Here is a 21,287-nt window from a genome sequence, read left to right as displayed (position 1 = left end):
TAAGTATGTATATTATTTTTAGTTATAAACTATGATATGATGAGGACTGTTACAGTCACACATATATAGGTTAAAAAGACGGTTCACTAAAACTCCACTCATCTAAACTTTAATTATTACTCTTATTACTAATAACTTGTAAGTAATCATCATTAACTAGGTGTAGCCCGGTATATAGGTATATATTAGTTATAAATCCGATTTGTATAATCGTATATAAATCAATATAACGAAAAACTCGGAAGAAATATTCCGATTCTATGAAATTAAAGATGATGTGTATGCACTGTCGTCATTCAAAAGAATAAGATTTTCTAGAAAATATATTTACTTTTGAACAATTTCAACAGTTTTCCAAATTATGACTGACTTAAAAAAAAAAAAAAAAAAAACATCCTGTATATATACAACATATACGTCACATTTGATATACTGGATGTGTGTGTGTGTGTGTGTGTGTGTGTGTGTGTGTGTGTGTGTGTGTGTGTGTGTGTGTGTGTGTGTGTGTGTGTGTGTGTGTGTGTGTGTGCGAGTGGACGTCGGTGCACTCGGGTCATCTATAACACGTTCCCACGGTCGGCCCGGGCCGGGCACGCTGCGGAGCTTGGGTCAAGTCACGCCTCTTCGCCGGCCGGTCCGCAAGGGGAACTCGACGTCGTCGTTGTCGGGCCCGCGCACGCGTTTGTGTGTGCGTGTGTGCACGAGCGCCTGACCAAAGACGCCCCCAAACAATTAAAGCCGCATCGATAACACACAACGACGATGGAAACGGCGTGTTTTTTATGCATTAAAATATACATATATATATATATATATCTACCTGTTATAATATGTTACATTATATGTAGGTAATAATAATAATTATCATGAAGATATTATTACGGTCGCGCGTGCAATACCGTCGGACACCGCCGACGTCCGAGTCGAACGTAAACGAGGAAACTCGGTGCGTCCAATATGTTTTTTAATTTTTAATACCTATACCATATATTACGCCGGTGACGTGCCGACGCAGACGATCTCCTCGTCCGCTTGTTGCCGCGCGCCGAGTCCGTCGGTGTAATAGACATTTGGATCTTCGCCGGCGTGGGATGTGTCGGGTAAGGTTTTGTTTTATTTTTGTGCTCGGGTTTTCCAGACTTAGATTAAGCAACGGCCAGCGGCGACGATTAAGTACGCTTTTCAGTTTTTTTTCCAACGATCGAATGGCGTTAAAAATCGAATCCCGGAAGTGATAAATATTAACATTGTAGGTAGCGAAAATCTACAGCATTTAACCGCATGGCTTGCCGTCGATTACATTTTACACGATTTAAAAATTTAATTTTAATTTTGACATCAACGCACGAATTATTCTTATTTAAACCTTCGATTTTATTCGTTTTTTATAACATCAAAACGCAACAAGTGTTCAATATTTTTTCGTTATGATTATCCTTAAATCTCTGGTACTCGATATCATAATGTTAAAATACAACCAAGTAATGCGCTAATGCATTATAGTGCGTACTGTGCGTACCTATGTGCGTGTAGTAAATTCGTATACTGTAGCCATGTACATAATTAAAATTATTCGCGGTTTCCCTATATCTAAAAAATGTTACAGGAATTTAAGAATTAAAGGCGGCACCCGATGGGAAACGAAACTGATGGGACTTCGAAGTTCGTCACTGGCCAAGAAAAACGACGATACACTGACATGGGTATTGCACAGAAGAGATCTTTGTCAACAAGAACCAGACCAAAAGCCTCATGAAACGTGAGTATATATATATATAAAAAAGCGGGTAAGTCGTGTATGTCGCTCTGCTGTACAGTGGGTTACTGTAATGGATGGAATTAAATTTGAATCCAATGATATTATATTATCATTGTATACAAAAACAATTCTGAGCGAAGACGGTTTATCTGTCTAGGATATATTATAGATTATTAAAAATTTTCAAATCTTAGATTTAAAAAGAAAAAATTTTATGAATTTCTAGTTTGAAATAAATTGCGAATTTTCGTGATTTTTACATATGTTGTCAAAATTCAAACTTTGAATGATTGTAAAAAAAAAATTGTGACTACGCATTTCTTTTATTTTTCAATTTTTATTGTAAAAATATATTATCAGCCTTGTATTAAATTTTCAAATCTTAGATATAAAAAGAAAATTTTTTATGAATTTCTAGCTTAAAATAATTTACGAATTTTCGTGATTTTTACATAATATGTTGTAAAAATTCAAACTTTGAATGCTTATAAAAAAAAATTGTGACTATGTATTTCTTTTATTTTTCAACTTCTATTGTAAAAATATGTTAGGAGCCTTGTATTAAATTTTCAAATCTTAGAATTAAAAAGAAAAACTTTTATGAATTTCTAACTAAGATAATTTGAACATTGCCGTAATTTTTACGTATTTAGTCAAAATTTGAACTTTAAATGCTTATAAAAAAAAATCGTGCCTACGAATTTTTAAAATTTTTTAACTTCTATTGTTACAATGTGTTAGAAGCCTTGTATTAAATTTTCAAGCTTTTCTACCGAACAAATAAATTTTTATCGATATTTATAGAAAAAAAAACTAAAAAAGTTGAAAAATTAAAATGTCAGTAAACAGCTCAAAACAAATCTAAATATTTTGAAAATTTTATCAAATATATAACACACCTATCTATATAAACATTCAGTCAAAATTTCAAGTACCTGTGGTAGTTTGTTTTAGAGTTACACCAAAATAAGGAAATCGTTAAAAGTGAAAATCCAATGTTGTAAAAATTTAAATTTCAAATGCTCATAAAAATTTAATTTGTTTTTGTGATAAAGAATGAAAAACTTGTAATAAATCTTGTATTAAATTTTTAAATCTTAGATTTAAAAAGAAAAGTTTTTATGAATTCTAGCTTAAAATAATTTGTGAATTTTCGTGATTTTTACGTATTTTGTCAAAATTCAAAATTCAAACTTTGAATGCTTATAAAAAAAAATTGTGACTATGAATTTCTTTTCTTTTTCAACTGCTATTGTAACAATATGTTAAGAGCCTTGTATTAAATTTTCAAGCTTTTCTGCCTAACAAATAAATTTTTATCGATATTAATTTTAAAAAAACTAATAATGATCGAAAATTTGAAATGCCTATGAATAGTTCAACTTAAGTCGAAATTTTTTGAAAATAGCATGGTGGATAGAATATACTTATATAAACATTAGGTGAAAATTTCATGTATCTATTTTAAAGTTACATCAAAAACCAAAATCGATTTTGTCGAAAAATGAGTGTGCGTAAAATTTCCCGTTTATCCCTTAATTTTTAGTTTGTTTTTCTCAATTATTTAGAAAAGTATTAAGAATTTTTTACTTTTGACCCCCCAAAGTACCAACTAGATTCACTTTCTGATCGAACGAGGTACTGAAGTCAAAAATCGAAGCATTTTTACTGCCCCAAAACGTGATGACAGACACAAAAAAAAAAAAAAAAACACACATCATGGTAAAATCAATACATTCATCGCTCCGCTCAGAATCTAAAATAATATGTTATCACAATATACAATATGTAACTTAGTTTAAAAAATATAAAATACCTTCACAGCAGTTCTTCAGTAATCGAATTAATCACGGGTGAATTTTAGAGTGGTAGTTTTCAGTTTTTTTTTTTTTTGTCAATTGAAACAGGCACTATAGTATTGGTAGTTGAAATTCAGAAATCAAAACAGTAATCTAAAAAATAATACATATAATTACAATTCTGTTGTAGGTACACGGTACACACATGCCCGCATACAAATCGTTGCAAATGTGGTACCCATAATATGAATACGTGGTGTATAATTTCTATTTGTTCGCCAATTTATATCTTGTTTGTAAAAAATGTTGATCATAAAATCTTCATTTTTTTAATTTTCATATATTTTTTTTTTTGTGATAAATTATTTCCAAACGCAATAACTTTAAAAAACAAATTCTTTTTGGAGATTTTCAGATATTATTCATAGAATTTTCAAATCTATTTTATACGTTTATTTCAAATTTGAAACCCACCAATTTTTCATTTTTCATTTATCCGGTATTCCGGTTATACCCTTTATCCAATAAAATGTATTAATTACATATGACATTTATTTTTATTTTAAAATTTAAAATTTTTATACTATGAATTTATATAAATTTTAATTTATAAATAGTATAAATTGTTACAAGTCGGATAATTATATTTTTATTAAATTCTTACAAACTATTTTGTCATTAATTTCACAGTACCTACTCAATTATTATATTTTTTCAAAATTATTAAAATGTTCAAATTTTTTTACCAACAAACAGCCAATCGGTCTGTTTTTAAAACAAAACAGAGTCAGATGTGCACTATTCCCATCCCTCGACTGATGTCACTGTAGATAATACTCTATATTGTTATGATTTATTATGAACGTGCGGTGACTTATAAATATATATTATATATATGTACAATGTATTATATATAGGTACATCAACGTGTTTTGAAGTTTTTGTCAGTAGGTTTTTCAAGTAAAACTATGATACTATAATAATATAACATTGCAATAATATTTATGCTATACGATATGTTACTTTTCAGGAAATCGTACAGCGGCTCGTCATCGTCAGAATATCGAGGAAGAAGACACAACAACCATGTTCAGAGAAAAAGAAGAAACCATGTGCACTCAAACATATTGGATTACGGCAAGCCCGAACAGACATACGGATATGGAATATCCGATTTGGACGATTTCCTATCAAAAGTAAGATGAACCTGATGACCTAAAATAATACTTTACTGCATAATAATATTATGATATCGTCTTGAATAAATTACTATTTATATTGTATCTCAACTGCATACGTCTGTACGTAAATCAATCCAATACGTTCGAGATAGATCTCCGAGAATGATGTGTGATGCTGAATTCGGGATATAATAATATTTTAAAATTAATAATGCCTAATATAATAACATAATTGATAATAATATACCTAAAATTACATTTTCGTTGTTAACTACCCAACTTTCGAGTTTGAAGCAATTAAATTGTTCAGTCCTAAAAAATAGAAATACATTATCCAGAATGATTTGATAATTATTAAAATAAGTACCTTTAGGGTTTTAGATTATTTTAAGAAAATATGATATTAAATGGTACTTTAGAGAGGTCATTTTTCAATTTTCTAAACTGCACTCGAAATAAAAGGAGGAAAAAGTACGATTTCACGATTTTATGATATTAAATAATTACGGACGAAGTTTTTTACCTGAAATATTGCTTCAAATGAAAAAATGACAAGATCACTTTTTTTGTATTTTAGATTTTTTTACTTACGGTTTAAAGTTCGGAAAATTTTAGCAATTTTTGAGCTATTTATAGACATTTGAATTTTGGGAGTTTTTTGGTTGTAATTCGGTTAAAAACTTGAAATTTGGGCTGTTTACTTATATTAGCCTTACCTAGACAGTAGACATGGTAAAATTTTCAAACCATTTGAGTGACTTTTTAAATCTAAGATTTGAAAATTTTTAATAATCTATAGTATATCTATTAGACAGATAAACCGTCTCCGCTCAGAATCGTTTTTCGTATACAATGATATAATATCATTGGATTCAAATTTAATTCCATCCATTACAGTAACCAACCTGTAACCTACTGTACAGCAGAGCGACATCCACGACTTACCCGCTTTTTTCTTTATTTCTTATATTGTAAATATGTCAACCTTTATAAAATATTAAAGCATTAAGTCTTAATTAATATACAATCTATTTTATTTATTTATTTAAAAAAATTCTGTTCTATTTTGTGTTTTGTCTATTTATTTTTATTTTATACATTGAGTATTGCAAATTCCAAAATACGCATATTGAGGTTCTAAGAGTTATTAACCTTCAGACATTTTGCAAGAACCTGTTTCCACCTATTTCCAAATTATTTCCAAATATTACGATGAACGATAGGTGAGATGTAATTTTTCTAATCATTAGTTGAATTTCATCAATCGTTTTTAATTAGTTTAAAATCTACTTACGATACACGCAACGAATATTGTTATTGAATATACATAATATTATAATAGTTATTATTAGCCTGTCTTCAGGGGATGTATTTTTCATGCTTCAAATCAGAGATTTGCGATGAAATTAATTATTTGAGGTATTTTTGTTTTTTACACGAGATGACAGTTAATTATACATATTGCGTTTGAATAAGTATACATCTTTTTTAATATTTAGTATTTAGATAGTCGTTAGTGTTCGAAAAACAATTAAGTATACCAAACGATCGACCATATAAAGCGCCATAATTATACCGGCATTTAACCGGTACTTACTATTACTTATTGTAATAAACAAATCTTTCTAGTTATATAGTATTATTACATGCATAATATCATGTTCCAAACTAACCTGATTATACCTAACAAATTTAAATGATAATGCATAAATTAATAAGCAGATTAATAAATCTTATCATTAGGGAACGGATTTGAATGCAAATTGCATTTTTTTCTGAATGTCCAAAAACATTGGTTCCAAGCAAAAAGTTCATTTCATACATCAAAGAATTAAAAAAAAACTTTTGTTTTGCATTTTTTAAAATTTTAGTGCATTTTGTGGTTTTTAAGTCATTTTTTCCACATTCATTCTAAAAAAAATTAAAATACCTAAATATGAATTATGTTACGAAATTACGAAATTATTGTTGACACGTGTAGACACAAAATATATACATACAAGTTACAACAGATTATTACCTACATTAAGGTAAAGATAAGAGATAAGATAAGATACGATAAACTATTTATCTAAAGTTTATTAATTAAGGTTGTATTGTATATAAATAATTTTTATCAGATTTTTCATAATAATGTGTTTTTTTATGTTTTAAATACAAAATTTTGTTTTTATTGAATATAAACCCGTTTTTAAAGTTTTTTAGGGCATTTTTTTGGTGCATTTTTTGATGTTAAAGCATTTTTTTAAGGCATTTTTCTTGTTTTTTAGAGCATTTAAATCCGTTCCCTACTTATCATATTATAAATATATATGTATATTATATATTTTATATTTTATATAAATGAGATTGACTAAAACCAGTGTTGGGAAAGTTACTTTTTTTTAGTTACATTACTTTTGAGTTAAAAAGTACTTAATTACAATAGAAGATACTTTAAAAAAAATAACATTTATTATGTCAAATACGAAATAAAAATAGCTATAAGAAAAATATTACAGTCAAGAATATTTAATTTATAAATAAAAATGTTATAAATACTTATATGATATCATGTTATAATATTCACATATATATATATTTTTATATATACATAATATATCAATAATTTTTGATAATATGAAAAGAAAAAAGTAACTATATAGTAGCTTTGTAACATTACTACTGAAAATTATTAAAATTACGTATAAATTAATTGCAGCAATTTGTAATTTAATTACCATAAAATTACTTAAAAAGTAATTTCGTTACAGTAACTTATCACTTAAATTAAATTACTTCTCAACATTGATTAAATTTGTATAGAATGTATAGAATTACTTATGGATTATAAACAATTTAACATAGCAATATACCTAATTTATATTTTAATTTTCAGTTTAAAATATTAACTTAATATTTGAATATCTTAAATACAGAATAAAATGAATAACCTCACATTCTGATGTTTCATTTCAATCGAAGTTGTAAATTATTTATTCCATATCGTTCTCGGCGTTATGAGTTCCTCAAAAACTTTTTGAACTTGCAGCCGCTTTATAGAAGACAGAATATGTATTACCATATATTACTTATATATATATTTAACTGTTTTAATAAGTGTGATTGGGCATCACGCGTTTGGGCAAATTTTTAAAAATTGCAATATGTTTGGGCAATTTAGCATAATGCGTTTGGGCCAGTGATTTTAAAACATTGTAATGCGTTTGGGTGACCATTTTTTTATTATTTATTTTGAATACCCCGAGATGCTGTATTTTATCAATCCATCTTCCCTCTTATTTTGACAGACTTGGGACTGTTAGTGAATTCCACGGGTATGATTAAAAATGGATTGTTTATTTATGTGTGTGCACGTGTAATTAAAAATTGAAATGATTTAGATTTTTAAAAATGAAGTTAAAATATAATTAAAATTGAAAAAATATATTTGTTTTTTGATTTATCTTATAATCATTACAATTTTATCTATTATATTGTGTCGCACCGTCCGCACTGCACGTCAATCACTTGTTTAATAATATTGAATCCTCAGTACTACGTCGAACCACGACCTTCGCTCTCTAAAATTATGTCCAATCTAAAGATAAATGATAAACAAAATACGAAAAAAGATAATCCCGATCACTAAATTCAGGAATACAAAAAATATATTGTCCCGCCCAAACACATTATAAGAATTTCGGTTAACTAGCCCAAACACATTACTTTTATTATACAGGTAAAAAGGCAATGCGCCCAAACGCAAACCGGGCGATTGTAAACTCTCCCGATTTTAATGACATGTAAACTCTCCCGATGGTAAACTCTCCCGGGTCTCCCCCAGTACTACCTGACGGGAACATGTAAACTCTCCCGGGTCTACTTCAGTACTACCTGACGGGAACATGTAAACTCTCCCGGGTCAACATTAGTACTACCTGTCGGTAACATGTAAATTCTCCCGGTTAAACATATTGTACTAGTGTCTTGTGGAGCATGAAGCATCATTCGTATTACACAGTTGGTAACACTAAAATAATTCAGTCCGTCACCCGTTAGGTTAGGTAATGATAATAAACAAAATATTAATGGTATATAGTGACCGTTTATATATCCAAGTAAAGTCACCAATTGTTTAAAAAACTTAGTGCAATAAGAAAAGGTGCCATCTAAATAAATAGTTTCTGATTCAGTTAAATATTTTAAATTTGAAGAACATGCAAATATTATTATGTTATGATGTTCGTCATTTAGCAACAAAAAATTTTCATTTTTAGAAGTCTTTACTTCAAACGTTTTCAATATATTATGTACTTCTAAAATATTTTTGGGTAATGCTGGAAAAATTTTGCGCCTTGCATTATACATATTTCTCTTAATGAGTAATAAGTCACTAGTATCAATGGCATCACTATTACTTTCCTGCAAAACATTACATAATATTTTCCGTGGAGCATCAGATATATTTTCAACTACTTTTCGCTTTCCCGATTGCGTTATACACAGACGTTGTACTTTTTGCTCATCAGAAGCGTGAATGTGTTCTAAATTTGATCTTGATATATTTTCCCTATCTGAAAAAATATTTATGATTGTCTAAGCTGAAATACATCAAATTTAATTAAATAATTACATACTGATAATATATAGAATTGCTGTGCATTTATTCACACTACATTTCCACTTGACTTCACCAGTCGATGATAGTGTTGATTGCTTATGAAAAATAAATGAGGACATAATCAACACTTCTTTGTTCCGTTGACTTAAAACATACTTGAAACTTGGTTGAGCGGCTTGAGCCATTATAGTTATTATTGTTTAAAATTTAAATATTTAAATCCAAAATAGATTAACGGTAATTAAATATTTAAATTACAAATACAGGGTAACAGTAATACAATTGATAATAAATATTTAAAATGATATTACAATCTCTGCAGTGTAGCCAATTCATACTGTAGCAATCACATTTAAAACAACTCGGGAGAGTTTACACATTTCCTTCAGGTAAACAGAAAGTTTACGCGGGAGAGTTTACATATATCCTTCAGGTGAACATAATATTGACCCGGGAGAGTTTACACATTTCCTTCAGGTAAATATAATATTGACCCGGGAGAGTTTACCATCGGGAGAGTTTACTAGTTTTAAAAATCGGGAGAGTTTACCATACAATCGGGAGAGTTTACCACCGCCCCGCAAACCGCCCAGTGTGATTAACAGCTGAATAAAAAAAAAAAAAAACTATGGTGGTGGGAAATGGTGTGGGGGCAATCAGTAATATCACTAAAAATAATAAATATAATAATAATAATAATAACATTAATAATCAGTAATATCAATATGTATTCTATATAATACGGTAATCTGTGTATTATATGCCACAGACTCATTAAAAAATGCATTAATAGTGCCATTGTATAAGAGTAATGGGCTAAAAACCAACATAACCAACTATATACCGATTAGTCTATTAAATATATTTTCTAAAATATTTAAATATTTGAAAAGGCAATTAAAACAAGACTATTATAGCCTTATAGGTGGGATTCATTTTGGCAAAAATTTGAAGCAGATATGTCAATAATTGATAATTTGTTTTCGAATAATAATTTAAAGATAAATTATGATAAATCCAAATGTATAGCCTTTTTAATGACATAAGAACAGCATCTCTATAAAGCGAGATTACTATCCACAAAAAAATTAATTGCTACACCATAACATGCGCCTACTAAAAATTAATAAAACGCTCTTTAGTTAAATACCTTGGCATAACAATAGACCAAAATTTAAAATGGAGAGTTCATATAGATAATTTAATAATTAGAATAAGACAACTATCTTACACTTTATTATAGCAAAAAAAAAAAAAAATTAAATAAAAGCCTTGCCAAAATGACATACTTCGCAATGGCACAATCAATAATTCAGTACGGCTTAATAGCTTGAGGTGGTTGCAAATTTGCAATGCCAGTTTAAAAAATAAGCTGTTAATTAAACAAAAGTGCATAGTAAAAATTATTTTAAACAAACCAAAAAAATGTCCTTCATGTTATTTATTTAAATTATTAAGAGTAATTGATATAGACAAAACATATAAAAAACAGGCAATATGATTTATTTACAAAAATAATTTGTTCGATATAAATAATAAAGTGTATAACTTCCAAAAAAAAAAAATTGAAATACCGTTTGTTAACACCAAAAAAGCATCAATATCTTTCTTACAGATTAGATTAATAGGTTCCTAAATACAATTCCAAAGGAATTACTAGTTTGTTATAAATTTATAATTATACAAATTTTAAATAAAAATAAAATAGTTCTACTGCAATAATATTTAACCATCTAAGTATTAAAATGTGATTTTTTCTTTTATTATATATTTTATCTTTTTCAAATTTCTTATTATATTCAACTATTTTAGCTGAATTCAGTTTGGTTTTTTCTTACTGTCGTTAATTTATTATTATTATTATTTATCAAATGTGTTTGACACTAGATATAAATGTACTCTTACTCTAAAACACAAAGTTCTTCTTCAGTGTAAAGTAATTTCTAGTAATATTTCTCACAATATATTGTATACTAAGGGGAAAGCGGGCCTTAACTCAGTATCACCATGCGTCTGCAATACTAATATTATTGTTTTAATGTATTTTTATATTGTTATTAATAATTATGTTACGATATCTTCACACAGTCGTCGATCGGTCGACCGGGCAACATACCAATGGTGCTGTGCACGGGATGTCTGCTGTACCAGACGCAGCTCGACGACCATTACCAGACGGAGGTGGCGTTACCGCTCGGTATGGTGGTGAACGCGGTGTTCAAGAACGAACAGTGGCTGTACGTCCAGACGCCACATGCCGAAGAGGGGTACATTCCGTACGGCAGCTGCCTGCCGCTGGGAATCGTGCCGCCGCCGGACGCAGCTCGGGCGCCGTGCTGGGAGACCCAGTCGGACGTGTTTCCAAGACCGGTCGGCGACCGGCGCCGTCGCGGTCGCGGCCACAGGAGTGGCAGCGTTGGAGGGTTTGGCAATGGCGGAAGCAGCGTCGTTGACGATTACGACGACGACGACCAAGACGTCGCCACGCTGTTGTTCCGGCGTCGCCACTGTGAACGTGACCATCAGTCGTCACCACCACCGCCACTTCGGCGACCCTCTGCCGCCACTAGATCCATCACTAGCTACGGGTATTTGTGACGCCATGGTACACGCAGCATAAATGATCATCATAATTCTTTATGGCACCTAATATTGTGTAAAGTCTGCGTGCCACTTACTATATTATGTACATACTGTTCAATGTTATATACCGTCCACCATCACTTCTCGAAATCTTTTGGTGCCAAAATTAAGTGTTGATAGGCAAATCGCAGCATTGTGAAGGTTTACAGTGGCAACACGGTTCGGCCGTTCTAAAATCACCACTTAATACGAATTATTATTATTATTATAATGACTAGTAAAATTATTGCCAGCATACCTTATAATATACAATAAGATAATTATTGAGGATTGAAATAATAAAGTGGCATAATATAATATTATATAACTATTTTAAAACCGTCGTTTTTACACATGTATACTACTCACATCTTTAATTCTTATGCTAGTCATATTTTAGAATTACCTAGAATTTTTACAGATAAATTATAATATTTATATTTAATATTTTAATACGAGTGATCACGATGGACGTTGGTTAATAACCGACAAATTTTGAGCGCCTTAACTTGTGAAAAATATATTACATTGGCCAATCAATTTACTGTCTACAGTGATTAATAATAGATCTTAAATAATACTTGACCTATTAATAAACATATAGGTAAAAATCATGATTAAATAAATAGGTATGATCACAACTTTGTGAAACGCATACCACCCTTGTCTTGTCTATTGCGAGGTTTTCGGCATCTATTGCTGACCAATAAAAAGCGGAGAACTACGAGCAATGGTTTTATGTTTAGAATAGTTGAGATATGCGAAAACCGGACGAAAAAAGTTTTTTCGTAATTATATCTGTTTATTAGTCATGGTAAAAACATTATGTGTTCGCCGGGTTTTTGTTTTTTTTAGATTTCTAAGATATTTTAATTTTAAGTTTATTGTGGAATGATAAATGAATTGGTATTAGAATGATATCTGTTATTTATGTGAATAATCTAATGCAGCTGCTGAAATCGTTTGTCAGTGTGGCTACTCTCGAAATGCAAGCATGCGCTGAAATCACACAAAAAAAACCACACACGCAAATCATCTAATAGGTACGCATTAAAAATAAAGATTAATTTTCAACTGTTTTATACCTACCAGGTGTACCATGATGGATTTATTATTGTGTCTATCACTGCCTCTTAAGCAATGAAAATGCTTCAATTTTCATCTTTGAATTTCTTCTTTTCCTTTACCTTCTCTCCCAACTATTTGGGATCGGCTAATCTGGTCCTCAATTTCCACTTACTGTGGTCTTTAGCATCTTCTTCACAAACACAAAACATTCCACATTTTTGAGTATGTTTAGTGGTATAAAATAGGATGCAGTTGGTAGTTGATACGGATACACGTCAATTGATCGTAAACAATTTACCGCACGACAATTTACCGTAAATTATTGATCGCAATTACAATTTACCGCACGACAATTTACCGCAAATTATTGATCGCAAGCCAATTGAAAGCCAATCAGGACATCGATTATAATTTACCTCATGGCAATTGATCGGAAAATAACATTTTCAATATTAATTTTTAATTTGAATACATATTTAATTCGAATAAATTTGGTACAACTCTGGTTACATATATGGTTAGAAAAAATATTTTTTCGTTTTAGATTAAAAATGTTTAAAAAATGTTATTAGGTATATAAAAATGAAACAAATTGAACTTACAATTTAAAATTATAATATGCAATATTTTTTTATATAAATCGATAATATTTGTACATTTAATTTAATATAAAAATAATAATAATAAATCATCAAGGAAGGTATATAATAATAAAAAAACATTAAAAATTAAACTTGCAATTGAAAATTTTATGCAATACCATGAAGAAAATCTTCAATATTTGTATTATTCATATAATCGATACATATAATATTTTTTTTTTGCTGCTCTATCTCGGTTAGGTTTTTTTTTTTTTGGGGGGGGGGGGGGCTCGTTTCCCACTACGTATTGTTCGATTTTGAATCTGTTAATGCTCTCTTCTTTTTTTAATGCATCTATAAATCGCCAAATTGAAGGATGCATACCATTGATATGCGATTTGAAACAATTGTGCCACCCTTCTATAGCATTATTTTTGGTAGCTAAATCTTGGATAACTCTCGAAAAACAGTTCCATAATGTAATTGCATACTTTGGTGGCTTTTTTTCCTCTCCTATCTAATTTTCCTACACATGTATTTTCGAAATAATCTAGCATTGGTGCCAGTAGATCTTCATTATCGGTGTAATAATTTGTAGCTTGTAATGCATTATAACATTTTATTACATCTGATTCTAGAATAAAAGCTAATGCTGGTAGCATTCGAATTCGTAATGAAAATTCCTGATCATTTCGATAAGTTGTCTGTAGTCCCAATTCTTGGACATGACGTTGGTGTCATCCATTGTGACATATGAAGAAACAACCTTTTACCTCGGTATCACAAAACTCCGCTTCGATGGCATTTAAAGCTGCTTTTTCATAATATATCATAATACTTTTTGGGTTTAAATTTGATTTCAGTGTTTTTAAAATTTCAAACATGTGACGGTAAGTTTTTCTTTTTTATCTGGCAGTAATATGTAAACACTAGGAATGACGTTGGAATAACACACCCCATGTATTGTATACAACTGAGTATAAATGGGGGGTGCCACTGAAAATATTCCGTCACAAAACCAATTATCACATTCGTTCATAAAATCTAAATTTTGTTGAGTTGTAAATATTAACATGCGTGATTCAGTAGGACCACTATCGAATTTTAAAAATAATTTGCCAATGAAGTTATACCTATATTGGTCTGGTATATTAAATTCAAAATTACTTGGATTAGCTGGTGCAGCTTCCTCCTTTTGGCGTACCCGTTGAATTGTCCTTTTCAATGTATTAATACTCGACATTTTTGCGGAAACTGCACTTGTCACCTAATTTAGTTTAATTTTAATTGTTAATAATTTTTTACATTAATTCTATGTGACTAAAATATGAATTACCTGCATAACTGCGTTTCTTAAAACTGAATGTGTGCTGAGAGTTGTTTGTGATGCATTTTTTTTTAAAGTTGAAATAACTTTTTTCGCTTCAATTTTTGCTGCATTTGGAACGTGATTGTTATGTTCAATACATTTAGTGACCTTGTCTTCTACTACGTGTACACGACCTTTACAGTGAATTTTTTTATATTCTGTACATTTCCAGTATATTTTATTTTCATGTTCTCGTTCTTTTACGTATAAAAAACCTTGATAAATAAGCATATACTTATTTTTCTCGCTTAAAACGTACTCAGAAGTCTAGAGCCATAATTTTATGTACAGTACTTCAGCTACACAAATTTATTAGTATACCGTTAAACGATTGTGTCAGTACTGATGTATACAATATATTGTCGTAGCGTTTCATGGTGATCTATATTCTATACGATTAATAGAGAAAAATTCGGACTGATAAAATAGGGTACGAGTATAATGTGAGATAAGATTTGATCGTTTTACGATCGAATAATATTATGGAAAAACACTATTCGCCTTAAAATACCCCGAAAAACCCTATATAGCCTGTTTGCGATCAATTATCGTGCGGTAAATTGTAATTGCGATAAATCGGCTTGCGATAAATTGTTTGCGGTAAATTGTCGGGCGGTCAATTGCTTACGACAAATTGACAGTACACCAGTTGATACAATAGGGTTAGGGGATTAAGTCAAAAATTAAAAAAAAATTCTTATACTTTTCAAAAGAACAGGGACAAACAAGAGAAAAAAATGAGGAAAACCATGAATTTTAACGCACAACAAGTTTTTACAAAGTTGATATTGTTTTTTTTTTTATATATATCGGAAATGAATAACAATAAATAACAATAGCACATCGCTCAGATAGATACATAAATAACAATAACTTACTCAATGATAAAGGTATACTCAAAACCTATTGAACTGCAGAGGAGTTAGTTACATTTCACAGTTTAAAAAAATATTAAAATTTGGTTAAAGATTAATGCACAACATAATTTTAACTTGTCTTTCCGGTATGAATCAAATATTACTCAATAGGTAACCCATTTGTACCGCAATGTAAGTGGAGAAAAATATTTGTATACAAATATATTGCGCCACACAAACACAACGAGTCCGCCACCCAAAATGTTTATTGTAGCCAAGACAGGTGTTTTTTCATTTGCCCCATATGGTTCTATACTTGGTCGCTGACACATCGCTTCAGTGATATCGAGTATTTATCGGTCCAGCGGTTAAGCAGGGTGTAGTAACTACTAAATGATGGCGCGGAATTAAAAATCTAAAATGGAGGCGCGACCAAAAATCAAACTTTTAATAACTGCATTATTGAAGAATTAGGCAGTGAGCTTGCCAAGTGTATCAATTCACCATAGATTTGATTTTATAACAATATTACTTATTGATAATATTATTTAAATTTTAAATTTTAAGACATCAATTGACTAATTGTTATACAATATAATTATAAAATATATAACATTTCTAAAGCCCCTCAGTCCTTCCTGGCTACACAATAGAAAATATATTATTATACTATACAGAGTGTAACAGGTCTTACTTAAAAATATTGAAAAGAAAAAAAATTATAGCATTAGTCATATAGACCTGCTACAACCCTGTATAATTATATACTTCATTTTCATATGTTTTATAATTTATAAATTAAAAAAAAAAGTTAATGATATAAATTTTATTTACAAAAAAAATACTATATTTCATATATAATATATTATTATAGTTATAATAGTCTTACAATAATTGAATAAAGTCTATTATATTATAAACTTTCTTACTTACTAGGTCTCCTGTAAGAACCTAAATTCATCCGTATATAAGTACAAGTTATCCATTACTAGAATTACTTAATTTTAACTGAAATATTTACCCAAGGGCTTAAGGTATTTATTATGTGGAAAATGAATATATTATTTTGAACAACTTTGTTTTTTTTTTATTACTTTTAATGTATCTCGTGATAAAAATATTAATTCGCTTATACTTTTTGCTTTTAGATTTAAGAAGTTTTATTGAGTACATATACATATTTATGTACTTAGTAAATTAATTTGAATATTACAAATTTGAATTAAACAAACCCGGGTAAATATCATATAGCATTAATTTCATAAAAATTTAATAAAACTCATCTCAAAATACGTAGGTAGAATACAGTGCACAGAGTACAATAAATGTAGAATAATTTTCTGGCGTCGCAGCGTCGCCACTACCTACCTATTGTAACATATAAAAAGGGCTTGGGACTTATTGAGTCGCTATATATGATATAAATAATGCGACACAGCAGGTTCGACCCTGACAGCACCCTCACGACGTCTAACGTCGAATTCACATTCAGAATAAAAGACACCAATAAACAATTTATGTATTTTATATTCTATACAAAACGTGTTTCTAATAAAGAAAATAAATGACGCAGAAGAATAAGGACATGAAGGGTCGACTAAACACAATAAATTATAATATACCCGTATACATTTGAGATTCGAATAACCGACAAAAATTCAGTGCCTTCGACCTGATGATTTTGTCTGTATTTAAAAATACATTTCAATAATAACGTGTTATTACAACGTACAAGGTGATTCGATTCATAATAACGAGTTTAGTAATTTAAAACAAATATTGCTTAGCTCAGAATCTTAAAATTGGTCATAGATGTTGGTATTTGTTACAAGACATTAAAAATCTTAATTCGCCCAATTAAAAAAGATCACTCAGTTAGGTTGTCCACTAAAAATAGGAATAGGTACTACAGTCTGCATAAAGAAGTTTTTAAACATGCTCAATGTATTTTTATATTTTGTTTATTATCTAAATTAACTCAAATTTTGATTATTGAAATTCTTAATCTTACTAGTTTCTAATAAAGCTTTAGAGTACGTTACACCCGTACATGTTGTCTCCGTCTTGTACAAGTGTACAACATAGCGAAAACTAATTACCAACTACATGGGTCCATTATACTCCCTCTGTATTTATAGTAGAATCACCAAATCCTACAATGCATATAGGGAAGAACTTTTTCTGTAACGTAAAGTTTTTATTATTTGGATAACATAATAAGTAAAATTAAAGCTATCAGTTCGAGAACATTAGGTTTTTAACGAATGTAGCGTCCTCTTAATAACGGAATGATATTCAATGGTAAATTATTAAAGTATTAAATTATATGAAAATACTAGCGATACAAATACAATATTCGAATTCGTCAACACAGTCACGAAAGTGATTTTATAATATTTAATGTTATTTATTTTGTTATGAACGGTTTCAATTGTAATACTATATTAATTTATTTTAACAATAACAATTAATAATAACCTGCGACCTGACCTTTTTTCTTTTGTGTGCGTTTTATCGGCGGCGACATGTAGATATAATATAATAACAACGTTGCCAGCCGTAGAGCGAGAGGAACAGGAGTATAGAGAAAGCGGTAAAGAGTAAGAGAGATAGCAACTAACGTTTTTATTTTCATTGCGCACGGGTTTTCTGGGCGGAGGGACCCTCCGCTCACATCGCGCCATAAGAAACTATGTTTCAACAAATAAAATATAATATGTATCCCTTGTCTATGGGAGTCTAATAAAAAACTGATTTATGATATGTATATTATCTCAGGAGATATCGCAATGGGTAAATCCTCGCTAGACAACCTGTATATATATATATTACTACGCGCCCCATTAGAAAAATACCAATAAAGTGTTTCATAACGATTTTCTCGGGAAGCCTAATGGATGAACAAAAAAAAGTAATTTGCTTTTATGATACACCTTAATTTTAAACATAAAAATCAGTATATGATATTGTCAATGCCTGTTTTTTCGTTTAACACAAAATAGGTGATTACGGAAGATTTACATTTTTAAAGATTTTTTAAATCTACTAATTCTTTTTATTAAAATTGCTATACATAATCCCTATTGTTGTTTAATTTATACGAAATTTTAAGTTATTAAAAAATAAATATTGATGTAATGTGCATTTTTAATCAAAATGCGTCAATATTTGTGTAAGTACTAACAAATCATTAACACTAATATTTCTGATTAACAATATTAGTGAGAATTACGACGTGTCATCCATTTGATCGGCTGTATTAAAAAAAAAATATATATTCCAGTTATCTTATTAGACATTGTGCACCACAAAAATGTGCGGCGAAAATAGTAGCTCACCCACTGTACCCAATTATAATGTCTTCGCAAATTCCACCATTGACGATGCGATCATATTGTCTTGCAAATAATATAGTATGAACAACCTGTTTTTATGTGCAATATTATGCACCTGGTCCACGAACATCGTAATCGACGTAACTCTATAATTATTTAGATAATTATGAGTTATAAGCTATATAAATTATGTTATGTGTGTTTGTAGTATATTTTGAGTAAACGATGTTAAATCAAAATTCATAATCTTGTGATTATATATTATATAAGTACCTATCTATAATGTAATACATGAAATTCGTTTTAGAACGACCGCTGAAATATTAAATGTACAAATGTCTTCGATGTTTATCGGGGTACTATCGTAATACGTGTGAGAGTATAGCGTTAATTTACTAAGGTATATTGGTGTAGACAGGAATTTTCATTAGGAGCGAGATATATACGAATAAATCGTAGGGTAGTATCCGGGGTCCCACCACTAATATTATTAATTATTATATATAAAAGAAGGTTATGAGATAAGGATTCATCCCCACCGTGAAAACGCTCTTGCAAATAAATTATAAATAGGAAACAATATATTAAGGAGTAGACCTCTCCAATTTATACCAAAATATCAAACAGCATACATTTTTAGAAAATGTTGTCAATTGTTATTAAAATGTAAAATCGATACCGATTATTTTTCATCGATTAACAATTCGATATTTTTGGATTATTCAAAATATAATTTCTTTCGAGAATATGATCGTTTAATGTACCACTTTTAATCTCAATGCTTTTATAATAGACTATGACTAATGAAATTCTCATATTATTGCCTTCTGGCCATTTTTATAGCTACACAGAAATACATTAAATATTTATTAATTATATATACTATATACAATATATATGTCCACTATGTCCTGTTTCCAAAAGAAGTTGACATTGAATTATTTCTGTGTTTTTTCCTTTAAATACAAGTGAAAGAATATCCACATAATAAACATATTTTTTATATCAGAGGGACACTTTTAGTAATGTTATATTGGTTTGTTATTTTTTTCCTTCTGTCATGACCGGTTCCACTTAAATGTTGGTTGTATTGTTTGATTAAATACGGAGAAGAGCACAGACACATATATGTTTTGAATGCAACAACCCCTGCTGATGATAAAATCCCTACCCGAGTACATTTAATACGAATCGTACACATAAAATATATTATGTCTCTTGTTAGAGCAGGTAGTCCACATTCTTTTATCCGTATAATGGTCTCCAAAACCATTAGGCCACAAAAATGTTTGATACCCTGCAGTAAATAAGTGTCGCGTCGGTCGAACCAGTCGCCATTTGAACGTCAAGATACATAGTCGTCAGTCGTCAGATATTTACACCGACGTGCGAGTTAATATTGCTGTACCTAGTCTACACGTGGGAAGCATATTATTACACCAAGACTAAATATAAAGTTTTGTTTCATCATTTCCTTGATTTTCCGAAGATAATAAACGGTAATTATCATATAAGTATAAATATTATTTATTTTAATAGATCAAACTCCTCCGAGAAAATCGTCACAGAGGTTTTCTAGATCGGCTAATTTTTATAATTATGCGGGTAATGCTTATCATTTTATAGCGGATTAATTAAAATATTTTTTTTCGAAATATCATAAATTTATAAAAAATAATTTTTGATTTCTATTCTAAAAAAATACGGTGATACCTATTGTTATTACTTTATTAGTATAGGATAACTTGACCCGACCAGTATAATTGTACTGTTTTAATATTTCTTATTTCAACTAATTTATTTAAATACAAACATAAAATATTAAGTATACTTACCCAATTAAAATTAAAGATAGATTTTTCTCTTAGAAAAAATCTGTCATTCTAGTTGTTAATCAGTGGGGTCGGTACTTAAGTAGAATTTTATTGAAATTATGTGATACTGAGTATGTAGTTCTCTCAAGTATAAAAAATAAACACTACCCATCGGCTATCCTATACCCATTTAACTTTATAAATATATAATATTAGAATGTAAAACTAGATATAAGATATAATTTTATAATAATATAATATTGAATACACAATGCAATAACTAAAAAAAATATTAGGAA

General features: G+C 29.6%; 1 protein-coding gene and 1 pseudogene across 1 annotated transcript; one reads left to right on the top strand and one right to left on the bottom strand.

Moving 5' to 3' along the window:
- The first annotated feature begins 750 nt into the window (after window positions 1-750).
- On the top strand, window positions 751-12,303 carry LOC107170030 (uncharacterized). Its single transcript, XM_089224160.1, has 4 exons — window positions 751-1,100; window positions 1,607-1,759; window positions 4,589-4,754; window positions 11,431-12,303. Exons 2-4 carry the CDS (start codon window positions 1,650-1,652, stop codon window positions 11,938-11,940), a joined length of 786 nt encoding a protein of 261 aa, XP_089080286.1. The 5' UTR covers window positions 751-1,100; window positions 1,607-1,649; the 3' UTR covers window positions 11,941-12,303.
- Window positions 12,304-13,818: 1,515 nt separating this feature from the next.
- LOC149057718 (uncharacterized) lies at window positions 13,819-15,358 on the bottom strand (annotated as a pseudogene).
- Window positions 15,359-21,287: the final 5,929 nt, after the last annotated feature.

This window comes from Diuraphis noxia, unplaced genomic scaffold (assembly GCF_037042655.1).
Source record: "Diuraphis noxia isolate RWA-SAM2 unplaced genomic scaffold, SU_Dnox_SAM2 contig0003, whole genome shotgun sequence".
Lineage (NCBI taxonomy): Eukaryota > Metazoa > Arthropoda > Insecta > Hemiptera > Aphididae > Diuraphis > Diuraphis noxia.
Note: the sequence above shows the minus strand (reverse complement) of the source record. Positions and strands in the feature narration are given on the sequence as shown.